Raw genomic sequence first — 14,780 nt, forward strand, 5'->3', positions numbered from 1 at the left:
AGAAAAAGTAGCTAGAAAGATAAAACAGTAGAAAATCATGGATAATGAGAGATATATTAGAATTTATCAATGAATATAGAAAATAAAAAAACATGATGACAGAAACTACAAAAGTGCTTCATATGTGCCACCAGTAACTCCATTGAACATGAGCTGCATAATTAGCTCTGAGAAGATCTTTTACAAGAACCTATTTTCATATAATTTTAAAATGAGCTAATCATTTTTATCAGTTCTCTGGATTATAAAATTAATGAACAGTAAAACAATAAGCAATGACTGGTTGAAGAAAATTGAGGTAAAGAATGGTTTAAGAAAGATAATATAAATAAAATAAGAAATTTTCAGAGGAGTAAAGTCAAATTGCATTAGTATTGGAAGAATAGATGAAAATAGATATTTGGGAGAGAAAAAGAAGCTAACAGATGGCAGGAATGTAATGGATAACTAAGCAAAAAACTTGTTTTTTTTTTATTATTTGTAACTAAATTGTGTTATATTGCCATTTGATATATCGCATGCCAATTTATTCACCTATTTATTTCCCCAGTAATAATAAGTTTAATAAAAGTTATTGCCTGTAGCTACCACTGTAGCATGAGGCCGGCATATTATTATTATTAAGTAATAGAATATAGTATATGGCTAAACTGCAAGGGCTGTAACAAACATTTCATCCAACTTGTCAGACACTTAATAAATAACATGAGCAGGAATGATAAGTAATCATTCAAATATTTTTTATAACAGTAGAAAAAACTATGGAAAATCCCTGGATGAAACATGACAGACATATAACAAAACCAGAAAATAAAAATTTTATAAAAGTAATGAATTTCAACACAACTGAATAGTACAACAGTATGAAACATAAAGATGACGTATTAATCTATAACTTCTTCACAAGCTCCAGTACATTGTTTTTTTTTGCTGTTAGATATTATCCTAGCTGATTAAATCAATGAAAAATTAAGTGTCAGGATAGGGTATTCCATTTTAGACATTTGTTTATTCCTAATCACAATTAATAATATTTGATACAAAGTCAGCAGTTTTACCAACTGATTCAATTCAACTTCATTACTTCAATCTCTTAGTAAATGATTACTCAAGAGAAAAAAGTTCAAGCAGTTGAGAAATCAGTGACAGTTAATTTTCTACAAACAGAATGAAAAACTAATGCAGGTAAATCTGAATTTATATATTTTAAAATTAGAAATTTATAACAAGATCAATCATAAATCTTTTCAATCAAAAAATCACGTTTGTTTAATTGTATGTTTACTTCTGAGAATGTTAACGCTTGACCCAAAATAAATTTTGAATTTTAAAAACTGAAAACAGTTTGAATGAGCCCTAATTTTCAGTTTTACAGTTTTTTAGTTCACACGCATGCACACACACACACACACATATATATATATATATATATATATATATATATATATATATATATATATATATATGTATGTGTGTGTATATGTATATGTATATACATGTGTGTGTGTATATATGTGTGTGTCTATATATATGTATATGTATATATATATAGCTTTATTTAAATTTTTTTTATAAGAGCCAGATTCGGAGATGCATAACTTGTCAATTAGAGAATAAATGCTGAAAAACTTTAAGTAATGATATACTCGTATTTAAAACAGTAAACATATGCTTGAAAAATATTGCATGATCCTTGCATCATGCAATATTTTACATCCTTGCATCATACAAATAGAAGCCTAAAATATCGTAACAGAAATCTTTTAATAAAGTAAAACTCTCTTCACTTCATTGCCTAATTGAGAGCAATGTTCTGGGTAAAAGGAATTTGAAAACAAAATATGCATATATTTTTTATATGCATACGTTTTTATTCACTGAGCTGGGCATAAAAATGTTTGAAACAATGTTATCCATAATAACCAGAAATACAAATGGTATCCTACCCAAATTCTGTCACCAAATACCACAATAACAATGTAAATTTTCTGAACTATCTTTTTCTGAATATGTATTCTGTTGACCCATAAATTAGGATTGTCATTACAACCAATCATCAATTTTTTAAGCTATTTTATTTAAATTGAGAACAATAGAATATATCCTTGATAACACTGGTCAACATGATTTTTGTCTCATGAGTACCAATAGGTGTACTTAATGCAGTTTTTTATCCTGTTTTCAAATATGTATTCGGAATTTCTCCATCACCCACAGTTTTGGTTATTTTGATTATTTAAAAAGTTTCTTTGTCCATTTGTTCATTGTCAAGCAAAAGCTCCTAGAGCATTGTAAATATGATGGAACCAAATGAGCTAACTCAGAGGGCAGCATTGCTACTGTTGTGCAGGTTCAGACATCTATAGACATGTATAAGCGTGATCTAGTGTAGCACATATCCATCAGAATGATGCCAGTTGTAAAATAGTAGTGAACCAATAAACACATCATTGTGAGTGCTTTGTGTGTTTTACAAATTTATTTCTTTTAATTAGTCAGTAGTAACAAAATGCCTAGAGTTTGTTTAAATCATCCTAACAATATTTGTTATATATGTGGTGAAGTGATGCTAAAGTCCTAAAGACAAAATCTTTTTCCATTAGTAAAGAAGAGTTATGAACTTTGTTTTGGGTATAAAGTCAGGGAAAATGCCATTTGCTATCCCTATGATTTGAATGAGACCAGTTCTACACTGTGAAGAATTGCCCTCCAGAACATGTGACATTAGATGAAGAGAGCTCTGATGGAACTAAGGAAGAAAAAGAAACAGATTCTGGTGACACAAACTTTTGAACAAAGCAGTTCATCGGAGCCTCATTTACTGACTCAAGAAAATCTTAACAATCTCATACAAGATTTAAAGTTATCCAAAAAACAGTCTGAAATGCTTACTTCCTGGCTAAAAGCATGAAATCTTCTTCAAAAGTATACAAAGATATGTACTTATCATAATCGTCATTCTGAATTTAAAGACTATTTTTCTGAAGAAAATGGCTTAGTGTTTTGTAATGACATTTCTTCTCTTATGGAGACACTTTGTAATAAACACAACCCAACAGATTTGTAGTTGTTCATTGATTCCTGTATCTATTTCAGTTACATATCAAACTAGGATTAATGATGAATTTCATCAAGGCTATGGACAATGGTTTCATGTACTTAAAACAGAAGTTTCCTAAAATTAGTAATGCAAAAATTAAAGAAGGAATATTTGTGGGTCCACAAATACAATCACTAATGCATGATGAGAAGTTTGAGGAACTACTGAATCACCCTGGAGAAAGCAGCTTGGCAAGCATTCAAAAATGTTACTCAGAGTTTGAGAAATCGAAAGGTGGAAAATTACTGTGATATTATCAATGATCTTATAAAAATTTGGGTTGTAATATGTCCTTAAAAGTACACTTCCCACAGTCGCACCTAGATTACTTCCCAGAAAATCTTGGCACAGTGAGCAATGAGCACGGGGAACAATTTCATCAGAGATTTCAGGTATGTAAAAGAGGTATCACAAGGCAAATGGAATCCTAATATGCTGGCCAATTTTTTTAGACCATCAAGAGGGATTCTCCACAGGCGAAATATAGCAGAAAATCATCATTTCTTACTTTTTAGTTGAGTCAAATGTTTGAAATGTAGTTAAGAATGCAGAAGGTATTAAAATGTTTGAAATTATAAATGCCTGTCTCTCAGAAACCTTGCATGATGGGGAAAAACTGATATCATATTTGAATTCAGGAGAAAAATTACTATCAGAATCACATAATTTTCTTCCTGAGACAAAAAAAATTCGTTTTTGTTCCTCAGCGTAATTTATCCATTATAGATGAAGTAGGATCTTTAAATATAAGCAAGAATGGTTAATTTTTAAACAAAGGATTAATTTATTATAATTACAATTAATAATCCTGTTGATACAAGAAGTACCCACCTTTTTCATTTCTCTGATAACTACTTGCACAAGTATGTTATTAAGATACTACCTATTAGCACCAAACCACCAACTGTGTGTTCAAAATGCCATTCCAAATTGTCTATCATAACAGATTTGGACAAATGAACATATATTAAATTGTATCATCTACATATCTCATCAAATTACCATTTATATAAATAGCCAAATCATTCAATTCTATTAAAATCAACAGCAAGCCAACAGTAATATCTGGGGAGTCAGCTTGATTTTTATCATCTCAAAATGTTTTCTCTATTTATTAATTAGATAATATTCATAGCAATATGAGATAAAAGCTAATCCAATTCAAAACAGACCCTTTAAGCAGTTTGTATAATCTATCTATCACTTCCTCGCATACACTGCACAGTAATTCTGCAGGTATCTCATTTATCCCAGGAGCATTTCTCCTACTCAAATCCTTTAATTCTCTATTAAATTCAGATCTCAGTATTCTATCTCCCTTCTCATCCTCTCTGACTTCTTCTTCTTCTTCTTCTATAACATCAGTTTCTAATTCATTTCCTCCTTATAACTCTTCAATATATTCCATCCACCTATCAAACTTTTCTTTCATATTATAAATCGGTGTACCATCTTTACTTAACACATTTTGTAACCCATAGAGTTTAAGGTCTGTAACAGGTAAAAAAAAAAACACCCAGCAAAATGTGATCATTACCTCAACAATCTCAGTAATGATATTGAAAATTACATCATAAATTTCCATTCCTCTTCTCAAGCTATACTATTAACTCCTTAAAATAACATTGAAATTCGAGTAGCGAATATTAAGATACCATTTTTTAGACCTTATACAAGAAAATATCCAAATAGTTACAGAGTAAAATTGGATTGGTTTCAAGATCAATAAAATTAAGTAAGAAACATTGTGACTCATAAATAAAAAATTTGTTTCACCCTGACTTACTTTGGGTCTTCTCAGAAAAGGAAACTTCAAAAGGAAGTTTAATTTTGTTCCCAAAATAACTTATAAAATAATGTGTTCATCTATACTGTATTCAGTTAGCTTGAAGAATAAACAAACACTGTGTTTGTATTAGCGATTTCATCATGTTTCTGCAGTCAAGTCCCTTGTATTAGTGCCGATTCACTATGCAGCCATATCTATTATATGCAACCCAATAATCATTACTCAAATTAGTTGCCATATAATTAATTAGTCAAATAGTACTCGTGAAATCAAACGTTTACAGATTTACGTATAGTATTATGTCTTTCACTTCTATTAAAACCCTTGATCTTTTCATATGTTCAATTTTTGTGTTTCTGTTACTTATTTATTTACTGTAATGTTATTTCAATTTAATATACCAGTAATGCAATTTTTTAAGTTTACTAAAACATGAATGTAGTGTATTCCTAGATCTGTGTCTGTACCCTTGAGTTATACAGTTATTTTGACCCCATGTCTAATACCAATTCAGCTAATAATTGCGCATGATTACTGATACCCTGCTCCATAAAAAAAGCTGCAAAGAAGCCCATAAGTTGTGCAGAAAAACACAATTTTTAATGATTACAAAATCGAATTACAGAGTAATCCAAAAGCGCTGATTTTGGATGTTGTTAATAAAACTGCTAACGTAAGTGGAAGTTGTGCTGCTTCACTGTACAATGTGATTCACCACTAACATTTATATCATTTGTTCATGACATAAATCTACTAATGAATTATGTTTAAGAAAACAAAACTCTGCAAGTCAATTGAAGAAAAAGTTGATGATTTTGATAAAAACATGATTCTTTAAAAAAGTATATGAATTTTATTTATTGAAAAACAGTTTAGCGATTATAATAATAATATTCTTATTATAATAATATAATTATATAATAATAATAATGTTATGGTTAGAATTATAATAATAATTTTATGTGTTACCTCCTCTGGAAGACAATTTCTTTATTGTCTTTAGACAATGCTCCTTATCATTCATTTAAAAACCAACTGTGTCTTGGAAAAAGAACAATATCAAAATGTGGCTTAGTTCAAAAGGCGTGATTTTTGAAGAGGATGAACTTAAGCTTCAATTATTGTAAAGGGTTTTGCATATTAAAAGTAATTTTAATATGTAAGAAATTGATGAGTCAACAATATCCACTAGCAAAACCATGCTTCAATTATCTTCCTATTATTGTGTACTCATCCCAATTGAGTTAATTTGGGGACAAATCAAAAGTTTTGTAGCATCAGAAAATACTCCTTTTAAAATATCTGATGTTAAAAATTTATGCTTAAAAGCTATCAATAAAGTAGGCCAACAGGAATGAAAAAAATTGTATAAAACATGTAACAGATACTGTTGAACCAAATAATTGGAAATTGGATATTTTATAATAGAAAACAAAATTGAGCCTCCCATTGTAGCTCTTAATACTGACAGAACTACAGGTTTCTTTGCAATCAGATAACAAAAACTTAATTGAATTTATTATTTTTTTTATTATCATAGAAATTTAATCTAAGATACTAGTGAAAGTTTACTATTTGTGTACTATTGACAATTTCATAACTCTTAAATAACTCAAATATATTGTCCTAATTTATTTAAATTTAAAAATGTAATTGATGATTCTCTCTCTTTCTTCACTTTATCCACACATCCGATTTTTAACATTCTCCTATAACCGCATTTCTAAAGCTTCTAATCTTCTCTACTCAGGTACTGTGATTGTCCAAGTTTCACTTCCATATAAATCTATGCTCTAAACATATATTTTCAAAAATGTTTTCCTTATGTTTAAATTAATTTTTGATATAAGCAAATTATATTTCTGACTGAAAGCTCATTTCACTTGTACTATTTGGCATTTTACATTACTCCTGTTTCATCCTCCTTTAGTAATTCTACTTCCTAAATAACAAAATTCTTCTACCTCCATAATCTTTTCTCGTCCTATTTATATATTCAGAGGTCCATCAACTTTATTTCTAATACATTTCATTACTTTTATTTTATTCTTGTTTATTTTCATGCAGCAGTTCTTGCGTAGGACTTCATCCATGCCATTCATTATTTCTTCTAAATCTTTTTTACTCTCAGCTAGAATTACTATATTATTATACATACATTATAGAATTACTATAAGGAACATTTGACTCCCTTTTTTATTACTGCTTCTTTCTTATGCTGTTCCAGTTTGGTTCCTGTAAATGTTAGCAATTGTTCTTCTATCTCTGTACTTGAACCCTAAATTTTTTAAAATGCTGAACGTTTTATTCCAGCATACTTTATCAAATGCTTTTTCTAAGTCTATAAGTGTCATGTATGTTAGTTTTTTTTTTCTTTAATCTTCCTTTTACCATTAATCTGAGTGCAAAAATTGCTTCCCATGTCCCTATACTTTTTCTGAAACCAAACTGGTCTTCTACTAACACTTCTTCCACTCTCCTCTCAATTCTTCTGTACAGAATTCTAGTTAAGATTTTTTATGCATGGCTAGTTACGCTAATTGTTCTGTATTCTTCAAATTTATCTGCTCCTGCTTTTTTTGTTATCATGACAATAACACTCTTTTTGAAGTCTGATGGAACTTCCCCTTTTTTGTAAATATTACACACCAGTTTGTATAATCTATTATCGTATCGCTTCCTTACATGTACTGCACAGTAATTCTGCAGGAATCCCATTTATCCCAGGAGCCTTTCTCCCATTCAAATCTTTTAATGCGCTATTAAATTCAGATCTCAGTATTCTATCTCCCTTTTCATCCGACTTCCTCTCTTCCTCTAAAACATCAGTTTCTAATTCATTTCCTTTGTATAACTCTTCAATATATTCCACACATCTATCAACCTTTTCTTTCATGTTATAAATTGCTGTACCATCTTTATTTAACATGATTTTAACTTATACCACAAAGTTCTCCTTAATTTTCCTGTATGATCCATTTATTTTACCAATAATCATTTCTCTTTCCACTTCTGAACACTTTTCTTTAATCAATTCTTTTGCTAATTTGCACTTTCTGTTAATAGTATTTATTAATTGTCAATAGGTCCTTTTACCTTCTTAACACTAACATTCTTGTACTTTTTATCTCATCCATCAGCAGCTATATCTATTCTGATATCCAAGGTTTTCTACCATTTCTTTTTTATCAACCTAAGTTTGCTTCTGCTGATTTAAGAATCTCCTTTTTAACGTTCTCCCATTCTTCTATATTTTCTACCACATCTTTTTTACTCAGACCTCTTGTGATGTCTTCCTCAAAAATTTTATTTATCTCCTCTTCCTCAAGCTTCTTTAAATTCCACCAAATCATCTGGAAATTTTTCTTCAGGTTTTTAAATCCCAATCTACATTTCACTATCACTAAAATATGGTCGCTATCAATGTCTGCTCCTGGATATGCTTTGCAATCAACAAGTTGATTTCTAAATCTTTGCTTAACCATGATGTAATCGATCTGATTGATACCTTGCAGTATCTCCCAGCTTTTTTCATGTGTATATGCTTCTATTATGATTTTTAAACTGGGTATTTGCAATTACTAAATTATACTCTGTGCAAAATTTTTATACACACAATTACAATTTTAAACAATAATAAGATTTAAATATAATGCTTGGTAAAGTTTTACGTTAGTCTGGATGTTATTAACTTAATGTCATGTTACATTCAAATTGGAAGAAAAAAAGGGGCATTTACAATGCTGAGAACTACTGTTTTAACAAAAAAATTAAATGAGAATAAAAATATTTAAGTAAAATATATTAATAAAGTAAAACTTTTTTGTAAGTTACAACATCAAATTCAAGTATTTACAAAAATGCAATGAGTGTCCAAAATATGATTACAAATATGAGTGAGAAGTATGAATTTTTATACTGTTTTTTTAACTTTTAAAAAGATTTTCTTCTGTCAGTTTACATCAGGATTAGACCTAAGTTATGTTAATGCAACAAAAAGAAACGCAATTGCCTTATTCAGCTCCATAAATAAGAAATTGAAAGCCCTAAAAAAAATTTATGGAAAAATGTTTTATTTACTAGACCTTCAATGAACTTTGCTTTTACATTGAAGTATAATTTACTTTAAAAGGTACTTAAAAAATGAGTTTTTTTTTACTATTTCTTTAAACATTTTAACAACATGCTAAACAGTTCTAATCAATAAATATAAATAACTAACAACAGGCTGATACTCAATAATAAATAAATAGTTACTGATGGATGATAATGAATTTTATAACACGTCAAAAATACCATGTCTGGCTTAGTCTCAAACCTAGAATATCAGAATGAAAGACAGAGACTTAAAAAAGATTGATCTTCACCACAGGATCAGTGGAGTAATATTAATATTACACTGTAACATTAACATTGCATTAATATTTAATTCAATCTACATCATTGATTTCCAAAATTTTCCAACGGACGCCCTTTTTGAGAACATTTTTCATTAGTACTTCGTTCTGTTAGGAATAAGAAATTATTTATCTTTTTTTTTTCAAATAAATGTACAATTTTCCAAACAAGTCTGAACATGGCTATTTTTTAAACAGATCACAAATCTTACACATCATGAATGTAACTTTTTTTACTTTTTCTAAAGAACTAAAGTTCAACAATATTTTCGTTATGATTATTGATTCCTGATAGATGTTTTATTTGTAATGATATTTATGCACAGCTCTGTTTTGAAGTGAATTATGGTTTGTCTGTTGATACAGTTATGATTTATTTTTTATTAAAATAGTTTATCTTTGATTTACATAGCAGTAAATTTAATAAATACTTAAATGTATTAATATTAGTAGTACACAATTAATTATGAAAAAATAATCTAAAATAATTATCTCCAATTTCCACAAGAATAGCTCACTTTAATCACTATTCAATACATTATTACAAAACATTAATTCATAATTAATTAATTATAATTAAATATATTGAATAAAACATTAAAATACAAAATATTACAGAATTTCACATCATACATTATTCACAATGAAAAGACAACTTTTATAATAAATAATAGTTAAAATTCAGATACAAATTTAAAATCATTTATCTGATATAACTGGACTTAAAGCAACAACTAAGCCACAAACAAAACAGGATTAATATAATACACATATTTTAAATTTTATTCTAATTTAACTATATATATTAACTTTTTATAACTTAAAAAATTACATTTCTGTCTACCCTTCCTACTTAAATATCAAGTTGCGCCTGTAATTTTTCCAAAAAGTTTAATGAATTATTTCCAATGCTGTCAGGTAATTCAGGAATTGAAGTTAATTCAGCCATATCCAAACTTTTCTGTCTTTTTCGCATATTCCAATGTAAACACTCTCCGAGAGATGCAAACCAATCAGAGATTTGATCATGAGCACTTATTGATGGAACAGGATAGATTGATGTTGTCACACTTAAACTGTTAAAACAAATAATAAATTTACCTTAGTTATATAAAACACTTAACAAAAACAAAGAAAATTTGATTTTCATTTCTTTTGATCTAAGTTAAACATCTAAGTGTTTTTTTTTTTTTCATTTTTAATAGCCTTTCTATTAATCTCTCTGTTTGCATTCAGTTATGAAGTAGAAGTAGAAATAAAATAAAATTTCCTAATTACTAACAATAATAGAAAAAAAATTTTTTTACATTTACAAAAACAATTAAAAATTTAGTAACTCATTATTTATCTCCTTTATTATCTTAATGTTAAATTTATTATCTTATGTATGTTAACTTGATGATTATACAGTAGTGTGCAAATTAATTCGAACACATGTTATTTAATAAAAAGTAACTTATTTAGAAAAAAAATTATATCTGTATAATTAGTAAGTAATATGGCCTTCTTTATCCTTAATCACTTCATGTAAATATTTTTTGCATTATCGATTCAAAAAGTGAACTACACATTTTTTTTATTTCTGCATTATGAAACTAAAACAATATTATTGTTTTAAGAAGGTCAATTTTGAGGTATATTCATTTTCGAGTCATTTTTGACTATTACGCAAAGATTTGCAATTGGTTTTAAGTCTGGGGAGTTGCCTTGTCACATAGCATTTTAATATCTTTCTTCAAAAATCCTTACTCTTTTTTGGCAGTAAGACATGGGGCCAAATCTTGGTGGAACACTCTTGTTGCCTTGGGGGAATTTGTTTTGTAATTGTGCCACAACCCTCTCTCAGAATTTTGATATTTCCATCACTTTTCATCATCTACTGGAAATAATGAAGGACATTCAAATATAAAACAACCTCAAGACATTTTTTCTGGGGATGTTTAATTGATTGTTAAAATTACGCCGATAATGTATTTTCATCTCATCTTTTCTAATGTAAGGAACCCTTGTCCCTGAACATAAAAATCTGACTCGATGGAAAACATAACATTTTTCCATCTTCTTTGGTCTAGATAGCATGTGCTTTGGCCCACAATGAAGCTTTCTGTTTAATTACAAGAAGTCAGTGTCTAATAGTTGTCACTGAAAATCTATTCCACTGCCTGCAAATTATCGATTTAAGTATACAGGAGATAATTTTGGATGAAGTTTATTTTTTCTCACTAATAACCGATCCTGTGTTGGAGTAGTTTTTCTTTTATAGCTACATTTTCCTGTCCTTTGAGATGTAAAGGAACAAGTTTCCTTTATAACATGAAAATTGCCAAATAACCAAAGAAAGATAACCTCACTTTACACAGACAGCTTAATAGGTGTAATCAAACAGTGTAACCACAACATAGAAATAAAACATTCTCTGTGTTCAAATTGATTTGAATGCTACTGTATATATTATAGTTTTAAAAAGTAATTAATTTAGCAGAACTACAAAGTATAAAGTAAATAATTATGTATAATCTAAAAAATGCAAGTCAAAAGCAAAGTAAGAATTAAAAATAAAAAGTATTTATAGGCTTAAATGCACTTTCAATCCAGGAAGCAAATTAAATCTGACATGTAGATAATAAAAGACTCCTGGTTAATAAAAACTCTGCTTATACCAGTCCATGTAGAGTTTTATCCAAACATGTCCTAAAATAGAAAATGTCTTAACTTTTCTTGACTCGTAAGTATTTGATGATAACATAAATTCTATTAATACTATGTATTATTATTAATTATGAGTATAACATTTACCTTTCTCCAATAAGAAGTTCTTGCCTACTATGACCATCAAATGAGACCCATGCAGTATTTCTACTCTCACTTGATATTGAAGCCTAAAAGCAATATTAGGTATAAATTTATAAATTTTTATCTAATTATTTCAACTTTAATAAAATACTATTGTAGGTAGTATAAGTTATTAAATATTGAATTTATTTAAAATGTTGTCCCTGAAAACAGCAAGATATCATTTTCAACAGATATGTATGCAACCTAAGGATTTTCTAGCATCTCCTAGAGGATAACACCCCACATTGAGTAATTGCCTACACAGTCTGTGAATGAAATGTATTAAGTTGTCTCTTTCAGTGGTACACTAAGTAAACAAGTTTCACAATTATTAATGATTAGAATTAACAATCTTTTTTTTATATTATTCTATTATATACATTTTATTAGAAATTAAAATGATTACAGTACCTGAAATTAAGAAATGCTTTGGTTAATTTCTTAATTATCAGTTTGATATATATATATATATATATATGTGTGTGTGTGTGTGTGTGTGTGTGTGTGTGTGTGTGTGTGTGTGTGTGTGTGTGTGTGTGTGTGTGTGTGTGTGTGTGTGTGTGTGTGTGTGTGTGTGTGTGTGTGTGTGTGTGTGTGTGTGTGTGTGTGTGTATGTTTAATTTGTATGTACATAATTTTTTTTTTAACTCTACCGATAAATTTACAATTAGGAAATTTTCCCTTATAGACATGCCTTAACAATCACTCCAGAAATGGTTTTTATTGACACTGAAAAAATAACATATGCTGTTTTGTTCTACATTCTCAGTTGAGGTAATACTGGCAATTTCTTTTCTTTTTTTTTTTTAGTCACAACATTGTATAGTCGAAACATTTATTTTATTTCAACTACGTCCGATAATTTAGAAAACAGATGTTAGTTTTTATTATACCAAATATGTTAAAAAGGGAACCTTTTAAGTGCATAAGCAAGTTGTGGTTAATGGTAATTTATTTTTGATTTTTTTCAGCACACTGGTAGGAAATTGTTGAGTCTATATTACTACAGATTACTTTTATGATTTCATTACAACTTACACAATTATTACATGTTTTTCAAATTTAGAACATCATGCAATCATTGCAAATTAGTTTATACTGTGTTTGTTTGGCTCTGATGTTCTACGCATGACTGTTGATTTTGATTTCTTTTTTCCTAAAAGTTGCAAACAAAAATCATGAATGTCACATTCAACTGTTAACCGTAGATTTCTTCACTTTGGTATTAGGAATTATAAAAATGTTGCAGTTAATAAACAGTTATACTAGTGTTATACTTTTTTTGTTATAAGATTTAAAGTTAAAAAGATCAAGATAATATTATTAAAAAAATCTCCAATTTAATTTGTAAATATTTGTTGACACCAACCTGTAGCAACAGAACTACATATCAACTTAACAATTAAAATAAAGAGTTTACATCCAGCACTAATTATAAGTTAGTGATTTCACGATAAAGTCAATTATATTTAGTTTTGATCCTGAGAAAAATGAAGGTGAAGTTATTAGCTCAAGAAATCAAGAAAACACCTTTTTGTGAAAGTTAATAAATTATTGTATAAACACAGATGTCTCACAAATTAAGCAGTTCAAAAAATGCTACTGCAGCTTTTTTGTGATTTAAGCTCACTAATTTCCCAATAAAATACACTGCAAACCTGTAAGCTCAAAAAAGATATCTAAAATGATTCATTTGCTATGATATACCAGATCCAAGATAAAACCTTTTGTTATAATAGTCACTTTTTCAAACATCTTCAGCAACTGGTACAGATATCTTTCATCTGATGTGATTATTGCTGCTTTTTTAAGTTAGGAAAATTTTATAATGTGGTTTAAATTCTGTAAAATAAGGACTTAATTTTTTCGATATTGGATTGAGGTGGATGTTATTTCAATAGTAGTATAGTAGTAGTAGTAGTAGTAGTAGTAGTAGTAGTTAGCAGTTAGCAGATCTTTACAAAGTTTCATGACCATCAGGAACAATAGAACTTCTTTGAAAATATAGATTTTTTTTCTTGCCCTCATACAAGAAAAGGTGAAATGAATTTAGGGGGGATGAAAAAGGAAAACATAAGTTAACTGATTATTTAAATTAAGGGAGATAAATAGCAAATTGAAAATAAGTGTACAGATAGAAAAAGCTGTCAGATGAGACTACAATAAAAAAAAACCAGCGTAGTGAGTGAATGGCTATAATATCTATCCACTTAAAACAGACTTATGTATGGTAACAAAGTACATTGTCTTATTCGTTTACTAGTATATATACAGTCACAGCCAACTAACAGAGAACTTGTAGTGGCAACAATTACTGCCCATTGTAAGTTGCATCATGTTTATGCTACTAAGAAATGACTAATCATGGTGTGCCAATGTTTTAGAGAACAATAGTATAACAGTGACTTGCAGGCTGATCTTCCAAGCTTGCATTACGCATATGATTTGTTACCTGAATATCACTGTATATGATTGTTGCAGTATGAAATTTATATAAAATACAGTGGATTCAAAAAAGAATACACTAATACACCTGTCATGCACTAGTACAACAATCATAGCATCAATTTACAATATTTTTGGAAATGAATGTGAACATCTAGACATATCTGCCAGAATTTCTTCTTCATCTCAAAGACTCTCACAAGTTGTTCATGTG

At 28.6% G+C, this 14,780-nt stretch overlaps 1 protein-coding gene across 4 annotated transcripts in view; it reads right to left on the reverse strand.

The window, feature by feature from the left end:
• Positions 1-9,690: 9,690 nt before the first annotated feature.
• The window catches only part of LOC142318337 (NAD kinase-like), a 41,593-nt gene continuing 36,503 nt past the window's right edge, over positions 9,691-14,780 (reverse strand). For 2 of the 4 annotated variants that reach the window (XM_075354921.1, XM_075354920.1), the window contains exons 8-9: positions 12,083-12,165; positions 9,704-10,362 (exon numbers count right to left, since the gene is read on the reverse strand). In XM_075354921.1, the coding sequence (XP_075211036.1) occupies positions 10,140-10,362; positions 12,083-12,165 (306 nt within the window). In that variant the 3' untranslated portion in view covers positions 9,704-10,139. Of the gene's footprint in view, positions 10,363-12,082; positions 12,166-14,780 lie in introns of all 4 variants that reach the window. The other 2 variants (XM_075354923.1, XM_075354922.1) reach the window with 2 other exon arrangements.

Source organism: Lycorma delicatula, chromosome 1 (assembly GCF_047948215.1).
Source record: "Lycorma delicatula isolate Av1 chromosome 1, ASM4794821v1, whole genome shotgun sequence".
NCBI lineage: Eukaryota > Metazoa > Arthropoda > Insecta > Hemiptera > Fulgoridae > Lycorma > Lycorma delicatula.